This window comes from Manis javanica, chromosome 3 (assembly GCF_040802235.1).
Source record: "Manis javanica isolate MJ-LG chromosome 3, MJ_LKY, whole genome shotgun sequence".
Lineage (NCBI taxonomy): Eukaryota > Metazoa > Chordata > Mammalia > Pholidota > Manidae > Manis > Manis javanica.
Window position 1 is genome coordinate 119,855,560 of NC_133158.1, and position 15,565 is coordinate 119,871,124.

The window sequence follows — 15,565 nt, forward strand, 5'->3', positions numbered from 1 at the left end:
CAGGTGATGAATTAAAACACAGTCCAAACCTGTGCCCAGCTCCTGCCATGGTCTATGGCTAAGCAAGATATCTGCAGAACGCTGGCAGGGTGGTTGGGGTGGGGAGGTCGTGCTCATGCAGAAGTTGGCTTCTTTCTTTTTGTTTTTGTTTTTTTATGCTAGGCTCCAATGTGAGCACTAACTGCTCTTACTCAGCATATGTTTGGGCCTGGAAGAACTGAAGATTCTTTGGTTCATGTCAGCCAGAATTTTCTCACTGAGCCATAGGCTTCATGCTTGGGCAGAAGAGGCTAAGAGGATTGCACAAAAGAAATGGAAATCAAGGAAAGGGCTATGGTGGGGAAGAGACTGGGGTCTGCGTAAATCTCAGCACCAGGCCAGGTGAGTTGACCACACAGTAGTGCCATAGTAGATGAGAAAGGCCCCGAAAGCAGGGCCAGTGGTGACCACTCAGGTTGTACCCTGCACAGTCCCTGGGGCACCATTCTCATAGACTATAGCATTGCTTTCTCAAGTTGGGTGCAGTGCACAACCTGCACATCCATATGAGACAGACTCACCAGAGGCCTCACTGGAGGGGGTCTCACTCTCTTCTCTTGTAGTTGCAGACTGTGGAGCCCCAGCAGAGCTGGAACATGGGCTGGTCACCTTCTCCACCAGGAGCAACCTTACCACATACAAATCTGAGATTAGATACTCCTGCCAGCAGCCCTACTACAAGATGCTACACAATATCACAGGTAAGCCCTCCATGCTACACCAGTCCACTCCCAACTCACACCCTTTAGGTCTTACGGTTAGACTGGGGACTGAAACACTCAGTCTGTTGACTACGGTTTGGGAGGAATTAGGAGAAGAAACACATGGAGACATGTCTCACCTCTCCCTGCCTCAAACCACCACTCTGAGAGTTAGGCCACATGGCAGCCAACACCCTTACATTCACACTCAGAGCCCCCAGCAGAGAGGGAGATGGGAAAGCTAATCAGTTGGGCCTCTGCCACAGATTCACATTAAGAAAATTCTCCTAATTTCTCTAAGCTTCCAAGTCCTCATTTTCAAATAGGGAGCAGGAATGTAGCCCACAGAGCTATTGTAACACTAAAGTGAGATGATAGACTTGAGTGTGGTTTATTAAAGAGGTTGCTCAGTGGGGAAGGGAGGGAAGGGAAAGGGCACTAGCAGACCACACCAAAGGCTGCATGACTGACGACAAGGAAGTATGCCTCAGGGACCGACAGGGCCAGGCAGGCCTGGGCTGGAGGGAGAGCCCCCAGACGGGCAGGGGTCAGCTTGAACAGAGTCCTGGACACTATGCTAAAGAGTGTGCTGTTTGTTTTTAAGGGCAGTAGGACCCATTGATGATTTTGAACAGAGGAACATGGTCAGATTCCTATTTTAGAAAGATCTTTCAAGTTGCAGAGAGGGCTTAGAGAGAATGGCATCAGAGAAACCATTTGGAGACTTACAATGATCCAAAAGAGAGGAACTGAGAACCCAGATCTATTTTCCATATGCTACAATTTACCCATTTTCTCCCTCATCTCCAACCTTTTTTCACTCTCCCAGGTATATACTCCTGTTCTGCCCAAGGAGTCTGGATGAATGAAGTCCTAGGGAGAAGTCAGCCCACCTGCCTGCCAGGTACCTCACTCTAAGTCCTCTGCCTCAAGTTTTCCCATCCAAGGCCTCAGGCCACAGGTGCTCTGGCTGTTAATGGAGTGAGGGTGGGACAGGGAATGATGCTTTAGTTATCTTTTTAAGAGGTATCTTCAGAGGGTCAAAGGTCAGAGAAGCTCAGCCTCCCACCTCCTCAAACAACCAGCATCAATAGTCAGCCTGTTCTATCATGCCAAGAACCTTCCTTTCTTCTCTCTCTGCAGTTCTGCTCCCTTCCCACTAGGTGCACACCTTCTGTGCACCAAGGAAATCAAGAAAGTAAGACACCCTGTCCTAAATCCCTCACTGTGCTGTAGAGGAGATGAACAACAGACAAATAACAAATAACTGTTCTTCCAAAGAGCAGTGTGCCCAAGTCTTACTGATAACTCCCTTCCCGTGGTTCACCCACTGACCCCACTTTAAAATGAAAACAGAATTTTGTGTTAACAGGAAATGGCACTGAGTATATAGATTTGGGGGACATTTTGTGCTATTTGCTTGAGCATTCAAAGTTTGGATAATTTGCTGTGCAATCATAGTGCAAACATATATGCAAATCAGCTTATTGGAAAATTGTAGCTCCAAATGCACACAGTAGAGTTAAACAAATAATCAACAAAACATTAAATTTAATATTTGCAACACAGAAATTTACACTAAAAAAACAGCAGTAATTGGAAGGTGCAACCATTGAAGACAGCACTAAGGAGCAGTGCCTAATGGAATGTGCATTTGCTCAAGCAGCAAGAGCTTCTCAGGATGGGAGAGTGTTGGGTGGCATTTTACTGAATTATAATGTTGGGTAAATTAAAACAGTATCTTAAATAAGTGGCACATTTTAGTAACTCCATTATTTACTCAGTCGGCTTCTAGATGTTAGATTCAATGTTAAATTGGAAAGGCTATGGAGTCGTCTACCATTACCCTTAAGAAATGAAGAAAGTGTCAGCATGTGGGAGTCAGTTTTAGCCATCACAGGTGCTATGAGATCCTAGAGAAAGAGGAAGTCAACTGCACGTGGTTCCTGGGGAGTGGAGGAGTGAAGGCTAGTTAGGAAGACTCCACAGAGGAGGGCTTTATGCCTGAGAAAGGAATCACGAGGAGGTGGTTCAGGGGAAAGGTCAAACCGCCCATACTCTGCTGATCCCATCACCTCATTTAGGCTTAGCCAGGGGTACACATAAGGACCACAGATGGTGAAGCCTCAGGGAAGATGAGGATTGGTGAGGCTGTGGCTAACTGAAGGATCAAATCCCTGTTTTGCTAAAATACTTGGGGGCCAAAGAAACAACATTGTGGGTAGATTCCATCCTGGACAGCCATGTTGCGACTTCTGGAAGGGAAGAGCCACTGACTGGGAGTCAGGAGCCTAGGTTAGTCCTGGGGCTGTAATTTTTTTAATTGTGAACTTTGGTAAGTAATGTTACTTCTCTGGGGCTAGGATTCCATACCTCAGAAGTGAGGGAACAGACCCAATTGATTCGTGATATTCTATGATTCTTAATGGTCATCATCTTCTATATTTACACAGAGCATCTTAGATACAATAAGTTATGAAATTCTTTTAACACCTGGTGTTGGGCAGTCCATGGTGTATCATTGGATCAGGCCAGAGCTTTCTAAACTCTCTCTTCCTAAATCACCAAGATTGAACCAAGAAGCAAGCCAGAAGAGAGAATGCCATTTCATCTAGCATCGTAATATTTACCTTCCCAAGAAAACTTGTTAAGTAAATACGGTTTGCTCCTTATTTTACACGTAAGAAAACCAAAGAATCAGTGAGGTATAATAATCTATCCAAGGCTATCCTCAGAAAGTCAGGGACAGAGCTGGAAGGTGAACCCAAGACTTTTCAACACAAGCAATACCATCCTCATGAACCCAAAATTCTTGAATATTACATTTCTGTTTTAAGCTCAGAGAACAAATCTGGCTTTAGCACAAGGTGAAGCTTTAATATTTCAAGAAGAATTTTTTGTTCCATGAAAAACTGGACGAGAATGGTAGCAGCCAAAATGTAGCCCAATTTCAATGAGCTCTCTCAAAGGCTTATTGCATCATTCAACCCCTTGAAAGACAAGAGCATCTCAACAAGAAAAACAGATTTTTAGCACAGAAAATGAATCTAGATCCAGAAGAAATGGACTCTACTTCTGGCTCTGCTACTAATGAGTTTGAGTGCTTGATTTCTCCATCTGTAAATTAACTGTTCTCCATTAACTGGTATTCTGTGACCTGGGGTATTCCACTGGCCCCTTGGTTAAAGAAAAGCATGATTCAGGACTAGCTTTGTTGTGACCATGGACTGAGCTTCAGGGATGTCCCTCACCAGATGAGGGCCTTTCAGCATGAGATGAGTTATTATGCAAGGCCAGTCACACTTGCCTTGAGATGTCACCCTGTAGGCTGCTGCTTTTAATTGGGAATATGGCGTTCTTCTCCAAAAGGCCAGGCCACATAGAGTTTGCAAAATGCAGCTCACATCTGGCCTGGTGTAAACAATAGAGTGCCTAAGAATCACATAAGATGCTTCATGTAGAGGAAGAGCATCTGAAAAGCATTAGGTGGCTGAAAGCCTGACCTCCAAAAGTTGCCAAGAAAACTCAAATGCTCCTCGGTCTTTAAAGGTTTGTTGAAAGTGTTCAGGGTCAAGGAGTACAGCCTGGACATCTGCCAGCAGAAGGAGGCCCTTGCTCACACCAGGCTTACCTTCCAGACCTAAGAACTGTACTGGGAAGGGCCCATGTGAGGTTGTTCTTAGCCAGTGAGAGGCTGGTACTGAAGACCCTCTGCTTACGTGCCAAAGGTATTTGGCTGCAGGAGGCTGGTGGTGCATGTGCATGCTCAGGGTACAACTCAGTGGAGCGAAGTTTGATCATACCTTTCTTCTTCCCCTCAAGGTACTACATGGTTCCTGGGTGCAATGATGGGTGGCTCAGAGCAGAGCCCATGCATCATTGCTCGTAGATTATGCCATCATTCCCCTAACCTCTGATGTCCTGGGCATCCACTCACAGTATGAGTCCTTCAGGCCAAAGAAGAAATGGTTAGAGGGCCCACGACCACGATCTTAATATGTAATGGGGCACTGTGAGACATTGGTCTCAGAATGTAGTTAAGCCCCTGCTGATGCTGGAATCTAGTTAATGCCACTGCTAATGTAATAGCTATGTGGCTAGTTGCTTAACCCCTGGAGAATTTTACTCACCTCTAAAATGATGGTGACCAAGGTAAATGAAATAAATAAAAATCAAAGGAATTTGGAATTTGAAGGATTCTTGGAGACCATCTTGACTATCTGCCTCATTTAGTAGTAGATCAAAACTTAAAATCCAGAAAGGGAAATCTACTTACCCGAATCACATGAGACATAGGAGACAAAGGCCAGGTCAAGGCCCAGGTGTCTTGGCTCCCAGTCCAGTGTTTGCTGTGACCTGCTATATAATCTGTTAGTATCCTTCCATCTCTCAGAGCCCATGGCCTCTGGTTTTCAGAAGCTGTGCCTGCTGCATGGACCATGCCTGGAACATGAGATGTCTTTCTAGGAAAGAAAAGGGAGAAGTGACCACTGCTAGAGAGAATCCTAGCTAACGATGGTCAGGCCAAAAGTGATCTTGGCTGGAAATGGTTCAGGATGGTGAAGGCCCACACATGAAATGGTTTGGTCCATAGTGGACTCTGACTATAGATGGGCCAGACTAGAAAGACTTAGGCCAAAGATGACCCTGTGCAGAGCTCTTCCAGGCTAGCCTGGCCCCATGAGGTGGAGAGGGCCCGTGATGGCATAATTTACTGCGGGGAATGTGAGTTTCTTTTCGTGGCTCTTTTCGTGTGGTTGCCCTGACCGGTCCTTGTCTCTTGTCCTCGCTCCCTCCTCCTCCTTGCAGTGTGCGGCCAGCCCTCTCTCTCCCTGCCAAACCTGGTCAAGCGGATCATCGGCGGCCGGAAAGCCGAGCCTGGCCTCTTCCCGTGGCAGGCCTTGATAGTGGTAGAGGACACCTCGAGGGTGCCCAACGACAAGTGGTTTGGGAGCGGGGCCCTGCTCTCTGAGTCCTGGATTCTCACAGCAGCCCACGTGCTGTGTTCCCAACGCAGAGACAACACAGTGACACCCGTCTCTAAGGAGCATGTGACCGTCTACCTGGGCCTGCATGACATGCGGGACAAGTCGGGGGCTGTTAACAGCTCAGCTGCCAGAGTGGTGCTCCACCCAGACTTCAGTATCCAGAACTACAACCATGACATAGCTCTGGTGCAGCTGCAGGAGCCCGTGCCCCTAGGACGCCACGTCATGCCCATCTGCCTGCCAAGTCCTGAGCCTGAAGGCCCAGTGCCCCACATGCTAGGCCTGGTGGCCGGCTGGGGCATCTCCAATCCTAATTTGACAGTGGATGAAATCATCAGCAGTGGCACACGGACCTTGTCAGATGTCCTACAGTACGTCAAGTTACCTGTGGTGCCACATGCCGAGTGCAAAACCAGCTATGAGTCCCGGTCAGGCAACTACAGCGTCACAGAGAACATGTTCTGTGCAGGCTACTACGAGGGCGGCAAGGACACGTGCCTTGGAGACAGTGGCGGGGCCTTCGTCATCCTCGACGACTTGAGCCAGCACTGGGTGGTCCAAGGCCTGGTGTCCTGGGGGGGGCCTGAAGAATGCGGCAGCAAGCAGGTCTATGGGGTCTACACAAAGGTCTCCAACTATGTGGACTGGGTGTGGGAGCAGATGGCCTCCCCACAAGGTCTGGGTGAGCTCCAGGTGGAGCGGTGAGCCGACTGGCTTCCCCAGGGCCTGCCTGCCCGCCCTGGGCTGAGTGGGGCCGCACCCCACACTTCTGACGGCACACTCCGTGCTGCTCACCAGATCGGCGGAACAGAACACGCTGCTCCCGTCCTCCTGAGGCAGTCCCCGGGACTCTGAGAGGCAACTGTGTGGGAAAGGAAAAAACCTCTGCACAAGAGACTGGGTCCACGGCCCTGCCCCTCTTCAGGACTCACTCCCCCAGCAATCAGATGAGGAGGCCCGGCCTCTGGGCCAGTGCCGGCACTCCCAGAGCACTGTGCCCCTGTGGCCTTACCCACTCCTATTCACTTAGCAGCCCCTTCAGTCCCACTGTAGCTGTAAGTGGGCTTGGACCTGAGTGGTAGAAAATGTTTCCTTACATTGAGCTGAACTCTGAGTCCATATATTTTCCCAGTTCTGCACCTGGGCACGCTCTACCCCTGCCCCCAGACAAGCCTAGTCCCTCTTCTAGGAGAAAAATGCTCAGGTATTAGAAGGCTGGGATCATACCTCGGAGGACCCTCACTCCTAGTATAATGCTTTGCAGTGTTTATGTCCCAGGGGTTTCTCTCCCAAAAACTCCTTGCAGTACAAGCCTTATCCCTTCTGTTCCCTCTTAAAGGAATTTCAAAGAACAGAGGGAATGTTGGGAAGGTTTGTGGTGACAGTGGGGAGAAGACAGCAGGGGAAGCCCCCAACACTGTTAAATCACTGCTGGCAACTCAGAACATGTTATTTGGGCCCGTGTCACCCTTGACTACCAACTGCCAATACTGGGTGTTGCTCTAAAGAATATACCTGCCACTATAGACAAGCACAGAGAACCTCCCAGCCTTGAAATACATCATCTGTAAAGGCTACCCGAGCCCCAGGCACGGAGACTCAATTGGATTCCTTGGAAGAAGAAGTGTGCTCGCTGTGTCCCACTGTGCTTCTGGGCAGGAAAATGGAAGAAGGGTGGGCTCAGGACATTAGGAGTGACCTAATCCTGCCTGACGCCCAGTGTGCCCAGGATCTGAGCTCTTCAGAGAGTGCACCCAGCATGAGTGTTCAGAGGGATCCACTCCTCCTGGTTTCCAGAAGCCAGAGTCAAAGGAAGCAGAGACTTGCTCACAAAAGATGGTGAGAAGAGACAGCCGAGCGAGCGCCCTGGATTCCAGCTCCAGCTCTGCACCCAAGGCTGTATAACCTTTACCAAATCACATTGCCTCCCTGTGCCTCAGTTTCCCTATCTGTACCAAGGAGGCATTACATCCCCCGCAGGGTCCTTCCAGCTCCAGCACTCAGTGCTTCCGATTGCCAGCAGCCTGTCCCTGGCCCTCACAGTGCTGATCTCCTGCTTCTCCCCAGAGCCCATGCTCTGGAGACTGCATAAGAGAAAGGCAGCCAGAGAAGCCCCTGAGAGGGAATCCAAGAAAGCAACTGGGGAGTGCCCACTGTTTCAATCAGTCCATGAAAGCACACTCCTATGTCTATGAATGGTGCATGTAGAAGATGCTATATTTTGTATATTTTATATCACAAGCTTCACTACTCTGTATGGCACCTCTGTTTCTCCTGTCAGGGGTCTACAGTGGAAATAAACTCTCTGGATAACCAACAGTCTTTGCTTTGGAGTTTGGTTATTGTTGGTGTTGGTTTGTTTTGACCTTTTGAAGACAAACTTACCCTTTCATCAAGCCAAAATATCTCCCATTACAGAGTAGAACTTCTGTCACCTGGACATCATCCAAGAAGGAGTAATGAGGAAAGAATTTGGTTATTTCCAGGGGGCCTCTCAGGCCACACATTCCTTCACTGACATGCCCGCCATTTAAGTCCTTGATTTCAAAGCACTCACCCTAGCATGCAGGACAAAGTCATGTGCATCTAGACGTCACACAGGCAGAAGCAGTGAAATATCTGTTGTAAGAGGAGTGGAGATTGCAGTATGACGGGAACTTAAAGGAGGGAGAGAGTCACATCGCTGAAGGGCATCTGGAGAGCTTGACAGAGAGGGTGCCCAGGATTAGTCCTGGAGAGAAGAGAGCTGACAACGGGAACAGACGGAGAGGAGGATGGCTGAGGGAGTTTCCCACCCGGCGGGCTCTGAGTAGCTGCCGGGAATGGGGAAGGGATGATAGTGGCTTGGGGCAGCTGCCTCAGAGAGGGAGAGTGAAAGCAGTGGGAGAGGCTGCCATCCATTCATCTGTGATTTTCCCCAATCCTACACTGCGACAAAGAAGGCAGATGGCTGCCTGGATCCAGGGCCTGAGCTATGGGTGCTCTGGGAAGGAAAGAGTTAGTGGTGCTAGCCAGAGCGGGAAAGCCCAGAATTGAAGTCAGCTGACCTAGAATTACGGTCCTGCTACTAATTCATAGGGTAACTTTTGGCAAGTCGCTTCCTTTCTCTGGGCCTCAGTTTCTTTAGCTGCATGATGAGAGAGAGACTAGATGGTTTCTGAGGGCTGTTCAGCTGTAGGGTTCTGTGTGTCTATATCTGTGAATCAGATCATGCAAACAATACATGGAGCAGGCAGACTGGGGTCTTCAATACCCCAAGGCTCTGAGGTGGGGCTTCTCTGAGGAGAAGAGATCCTTGTAAATGGAGCATGAAAATTCTTTATTAGTTAAGACTCTCATGTATGTGACAGAAACCCAACACAAACAGCTTAAGGGAAGAGGGAGAGAGAGTGAATTAGAGGCTCTCAGAGTTGTACCAAGAGGCTTTAGGTATGATTACATTAAGGGTCTCATATATCAGGATACAGTCTCTCACCTCACTCTTCATTGTTCATCTCTGTCTCTAACATCACTTTCAAAGACTCCCCATAAAGTGATTATTGACAGATATGAGCATGTAGCCAACAGCTCAGCATCCCCAGCAGAGAAATATCTTTTCTTATTCTAATATTTTTAGCAAACTTCCAAGACAGGAAATTGGCCTGATCAGGGTTACATTCCCATATCCAAAAGCAATCACTGTGCTCAGAGGATGAGAGATTTTAATTAGTTAGGTCTGGAACACATTTCTACCCCTAGAACCAGAGGTAAAGTCATTCCAACTCAGGATATATGGACTAAGAATGGGGGAAGAGTGGACCCTAAAGGAAAACTATGGTGCTGCTACTGAAAAGGTCAATGGATGTGGAAGATCAAAAATAACAGATGCAGAGGGCGATGAGCTGGTAACTGCTGAAGGGCCAGATGGAGCCCAGAGTGTGATCTGTCCTCCCTCCCTCCCCTGGCTGTAGTGTGTGGGCTCCCCAGGGTTGCCCGGAAGCTGATGGCCAGGATCTTCAATGGACGCCCAGCCCAGAGGGGAACCACCCCCTGGATAGCCATGCTGTCATACCCGAATGGACAACCCTTCTGTGGGGGCTCCCTTCTAGGTAAGGAGAAGGTGGAAAGGGTGGGGGTACCAGGTTGTGGGGCAGGGTTGAAATGAAGGGACCTGACCCTCTTCCTGGAGACTGACCAAGATTTCTTCATTGAAAATCACTCTCCAACTAGTAACAGGAACTAGGAGCATAGTATGGTGGAAAGAGCCTGCAGACATGTGCCCCTTTTCTAGCTGGCTCCTTCGGTCAACATGCACCTATGGAATCCCAGTCAATTTCTGGCAGTGAGAAGGAAAAAGAGAGTCAGACCCTCAAAAATGGATTACAACACAAGACATTTAAGTGCAACTCAAAGGCAAGGTGTGCCAGGGCTTTGCGGCCAGGCAGAATCAGGACACTCACCCTGGAGAAGTCAGGGAAGAGAGAGTTACAAACACCTTGAATGTCACACTTAGGAATTTAGATCTATCCCGAACACTGCTGCAGATTTATGAGCATTTCTGGAAAGTTCTCTCCAGGGGCAGCATGTATCTAAAGGAGGACAAATCCAGAAGCCAGTTCAGTGAAATGGCTGTTGCAATTGTGGGATGGGAAGTCATTAGTCTCAGAATAAGGACAAGGGATGGAAATGAGGCAGATTCAAAAGCACTGGGGGATAGAATTTCAGAATTTTGTAATGGATTGATGTGGGTGGAAGTGGGAACAAGGGTGAGGACAAAATGGCTGATGGCTCTTCCTGCCACAGTTTGGTCCAGATGATCTAAGGTCTAGTTTAGCTCTGACGTCATAGGAAAAGTGAATAGCAATCTAGAGTTCCTGGTCTGATGCCATCACAGAGGAAGGCTTGGCAGTCTGGCCCCTCACTGACTAAACTCCTCTAGAGTGCAATCAGTGAGGGCAGCTCCCCATCAGGGATCCCCCAGGGGCATCAGGCTGTGGTTCAGACACCCCAGGATATGTGCTTGGCAACAAGGCATTAACTCTCTTCTGTGAGACATTAACCCTTATAGTCCCACAGACAGAGGTGAATGGTTCCACTCTGTGGAGCCTCCCCAAGAGGCAGGGGAGTGTGCACAGGTGTTCAGGCGACAACCAGTGGGGGAGTGACAGCAGAGAGGAGGCAGAGGAGGGGAGGACAGATGGGGTTAGAAGGACAAAGACAGGAAGGACAGCAAGAAAGAGACAAGACCAGGAGAGAGACCTAGAAAATGAGAGAGAGATGTGAAAGAGATTAAGGAAAATAAGAGGAAGCAAATACAACAAGAGGAAGAGACCAGTGGGCTGAGATGCCCAGGAGAGGAGCCATGCAGAGACGGAGAAGGAGGAGGGGCCAGAGGTGAAGGAAGGGCAGGAAAGAAGCAGAGACCTGGGGAGGAGCAGGCAGGGAGTGTGAGAGGCAGCAAAGATGTTTCCGATCATGTTAGAATGTGAGTGAAGAGACGGATTATGGGCCCACAGTTTTAAGAATCAGTTTTCTTAAGCCCTGAGTGTTTATGTTGAATAATGTTCAGTGCTTATTTTACCTGCTTTGTGTTTATTCCCTATTACTTCTGCATGGAAAGATGTTTGAAGTCTGCTTCTCTGCCCTCAGCCAAGCTACAGGTTCTCTCACACTCTGCCCTCCCCACAGCCCTCCTGATCTTGAACCTCTTTCCTCCTCCTGTTATCCAGTATTGTATGGGGCGGGTAGGGCGGGGGCAGAGAACGCAAGAGAAGAGGCTGAGGACAGATGGGGGGAAAGCACCACCATTTTAGAGCCTGGCTCAGGGACTCTGAGAGTATTCTCAGAGCTCTGAGGCAAAGCCACAGTTTTGGACTCGCCACTGCACACCCCTGGTTTCTCATCTAAATGGCCCAGAACCCAGCTCTGAGGCAGGCTTTCCTACCTGGCTGTCTCTTCCTATTTTATCCACCTGGAGAACTTGGCCAACAGCCTCTGGCTGTGAACAGGGATCAAAAATACCTCAAGAGGAAAAAGAGCAGCCTGCATGGAGCTCTACCAGGACCCCAGAGCTGGAGCACATAGCTGCTCCTGAGAGGGCTGCATGGAGCCTGGGACCAGCTCCAGGGAGGTAGCTCTGCCCTGGACTCTGAACTGACCTGATTCCCACAAACCCCGTGCAAAGCCCCGGGACCTTTCTTTCCATGTGGTTCATCCTAGTTATGCCTCTGCGTTTGACTGCTTATGGGTTTGTTATCTGCTCCACCTAAAGGATGAATAGGAGCCTGATTCTATATTAGGCAAATGGCAAGAACCTGCTCATAAGGGGAAAAGATAGCCATGAGACAAGAGATGCTCTAGGCTGATTGTCAGGAGACCCAGGGGCAGGCCCTAGTCTGCCACTAGCCTTCTGGGTGACCCTGCTTTCTTCAAGGCTTCAAGATCTTTATCTATAAAATGAGATGTTTGGATCAGCGCAGTGGTGGAAGTAGAATCATCTGGGGAACTTTCAAAATACATCTGTCCCTGGGCCCTGCTCCCATGACTTAGCTGGTCTGGCTTCAGGCCCAGGCACTGGTTTTTTGTTTGTTTGTTTGTTTAATTCCCCCAGATACTTCCAACATGCACCCAAAGTTGAGAAGCACCATGATAGACCAGTGCTTCTGAAACTTTCATCTGCATAGGAATTTTTTGAGGATCTTGTTAAAGTCCCCAGATGTTACTTCTAAATGCAGATTCTGATTCAGCAGACCTGAGGATAGGCCTGAGAGTGTGTAGTACTAAGAAGTTCCCAGGTGAGACTGATGCTGCTGGTCCAGGGCCCACCAGGCCTGAGCGGCGATCAATAGGCACAAGGTTTCTGTGGGCCCACATTGGGCTCTCTGGACCCCACCCACCCCATGGGTTTAAGGGAGCCCTGCAACCCTGGGTAGGATGTTCAGCCTTGGCCTTGGTCAACAGGCAAATGCAATCACAGATTTAAGTCTTCATCTTCAGATGAGGATTGAGTGAGTATCTGACTCGGGGCTATGAAATGTGGTAGAGAAGGGTACCCTGGAATAGTTTTCAGGCCCTCAGCTCAGGACAGAGGCAGGCAGGCTGGCCAGTGTGTGTGTGCGATTCTGTTCTCAGGATCCAGCTGGATTGTGACCGCGGCTCACTGCCTCTACCGGCCTCTCAATCCTGAGGACCCCACTGTATACAACTCATACCTGCTCAGTCCTTCTGACTTCAAAGTCATCGTGGGTGAGTGAGGGACAAGTGGATTCCTGAAGCCAGTAGTGGTTCTGGGAATGGGGTGTGTCCACTCATGCGCACATTGGGGCGGGACACCTGGGGTGAAGAAGCAGCTGGGCCTGGAATCCAGGAACCTGAGTCCAAGCCCAAGGCTGCAGTTTCCAGGTGGTCGGTCAGTGGGCAAAGGGTAGCCCTTGGTTATTATAGTGGTCAAATAAACAGCCCAGTCTAGATAATTTCCAATACAAGTCTTTATAAAATCAAGATCACCAGATGATTCCATTTTTCGGTATGTATTTACGTAGTGATACCATGCCAGGATATAATAAGAACACAGGTATAATTAAGACCTAGTTCGTGCCCACAAAGAGCTTACAGTCTAGTAAAGGAGTAAAATGTAAGTACAGACCTGTAATCAAAGACAAGAGTCAGTGAGTTCTGTAGGAAAGGAACAGATAAAGAGCCTTAGGAGTTTGTAGGAAAGAGATTTCCAACTGAAGAATCTGAGAGACATTAGGGAGGAGGTAACACACCACCCAGGCACTGAAGAGTGATTGTAAGGTGTGGACCTGTGGTGAGGAGCATTGGAATGAGCATTATAAGGCAATGGGATCTGTCCATGAAAAAAGACAGCAGTTGGCAGCCCTTGAAAGTCCATGGGGAAGGGCATGTCAGGTGGGATGGCCGGGAAAGGAGGGGAAAGACAGTAAGAAAGTAAAGAAGAAAGTAAAGTGTGGAGACGTTGGTGGTGGGGGGACAGGGAACATGTGTGACCTTACCCTCCATCCCTCCACTACCCCCATGCCTCATGTGCCTTCTTTTTGCCCAGGCAAGCACTGGAGGCTCCGTTCAGATGGGAATGAGCAGCATCTGAGAGTCAAACATGTTTTCCTCCATCCCCTGTACCACCCCACAACTTTTGAGAATGACGTGGCTCTGGTGGAGCTGTCGGAGGGCCCGGTGCTGAACGACTTTGTGATGCCCATCTGTCTGCCCCACCGGCCCCCGCAGGAAGGTACTGCTCTGGCCTCTGCTCCAGCCTCTGCTCCTGCCTCTGCAGAGCAGCAGCGCCCCCACAGGGACTTGTGGGCATCCGTGAGGCTCTGGAGGACCGCGTAGCCAGCTGTGCTGCCAGATTCTCGCCGCTCTCCCCACAGCAGCCGAGTCAAACTGGCTCCCAGGCAGCACCAGCAAATGGGCAGGCTAGGGCAGTGCTCTGGGGTGAGGAAGCAGTGCCAGGGTGAGGCCAACAGTACAGTAAGCCTTCCTGGAGTGCCCCAATTGTCAGAACCACCCCCCTAAGCAGAACTTCCACCTCAGAGTCTCCTGTGAGGCAGCACAAAGCTGAGTATGGAAGGGTGAGTTTGGAGCGGAGGGGCAATAGCTTGATCACCAGCACAGATTGCAACCGCTGGACTGCTATTTCTGAGGTGCTGACCCTGAGGGAGCTGCTGAACCTGAAATCCCTTACTCCCACACTGAGGACACACCCCCACAGGGTGCTGGCACTATTTCAGTGAAATGCTATATTCAAGTATTTCCCACATAGTGACAGTCCAACAGGGGCCGTCGGCTTCCTTTTCATCCTGTTCTAATTCAGTGGTGCCAGTCACAGCAAACCTCCTTTAGTTCAAAAGAAGTTGTAAAATATGACTGAATGGAATCTGAGAAGTATTTAGGGGAAGTGACCCAACAGGAAAGGCATAGGTATGGCTCTGATTCATCGGATGCCAGGTCCCACCATGTACCAGTTGCTTTCCAGTCACTAATTTATTGACTACTTGTAAAAGCCTCCTAAGGTGGAATTGTAGACCCATTTTCCAGATGAGAAAACTGAGCCTCAGCCAGGTGAAATGACTGAGCCAAGATAGAGCATGTGAGAAGCAGATCTGGAGCTAGAACCCAGGTTTTCCTACTTAACCGCCATGCTGCCTTCAGTCCCCAGGCTCCTTTTCAAATGAAGAATAATCACTGCTCAGCCCACTTCCACATCACCCTGAGATTTGCCCACTTCATAGAATGGTAGAAATATCAGGGCTGAGATGGGTTTTAGAGAAAACTAAGCTCAGCTTCTTCAGCATAGGGAAACTGAGGCTCAGAAGAGGAAGGAGAAGGGAGAGCTCTTTAAAGGCAACAACATTGTGGATGAAGCTGGACTTTTAATTTTTTCAGTTATTGATTGCACAGTATTATAGGTACTAGGATGCAGCAGTGAACAAGATAGATGAGAAGACAGCTCTCATGGAGCCTAGGTTCCTTGCTAGCTGGGAGTGGGAGACAACAGATCACTAAGCACATATACCAGCTAAAGTTGCCTAGACACAAATGCCCAAACCTCTGTTGCAGGTAACCTCCCACCCAGCAGTCTCCCTCCCCACCATGCTGCCTTTCTCTCAGGGTGCAAATTCAGCCCTTCTTCTACAGAGAAGGATGGGGCTGCAAGATGCAACCCTCTGAACCCCCACAGACAGCCTCTGTGCTCTCCCTGTGTCCTCTTTCCTCCAGGGGCCATGGTCATCGTCAGTGGCTGGGGGAAGCAGTTCTTGCAGAGGTTCCCAGAGACCCTGATGGAGGTGAAGTTCAATCTGTGCCCTACACAAAGTGACACCTTTTCCCTGCGTT

The 15,565-nt window shown here is 49.2% G+C and overlaps 1 protein-coding gene across 5 annotated transcripts in view; it reads left to right on the plus strand.

Annotated features, from left to right (window-relative positions):
* Nucleotides 1-15,565, plus strand: part of MASP1 (MBL associated serine protease 1) — a 60,427-nt gene that overhangs the window by 39,520 nt on the left and 5,342 nt on the right. For 3 of the 5 annotated variants that reach the window (XM_073231954.1, XM_073231951.1, XM_073231952.1), the window contains 3 exons: nucleotides 603-740; nucleotides 1,570-1,644; nucleotides 5,550-8,047. In XM_073231954.1, coding sequence (XP_073088055.1) covers nucleotides 603-740; nucleotides 1,570-1,644; nucleotides 5,550-6,433 — 1,097 coding nt within the window. In that variant the 3' untranslated portion in view covers nucleotides 6,434-8,047. Of the gene's footprint in view, nucleotides 1-602; nucleotides 741-1,569; nucleotides 1,645-5,549; nucleotides 8,048-9,678; nucleotides 9,817-12,838; nucleotides 12,953-13,772; nucleotides 13,959-15,448; nucleotides 15,517-15,565 lie in introns of those variants that run through there. The other 2 variants (XM_017667113.3, XM_073231953.1) reach the window with 1 other exon arrangement.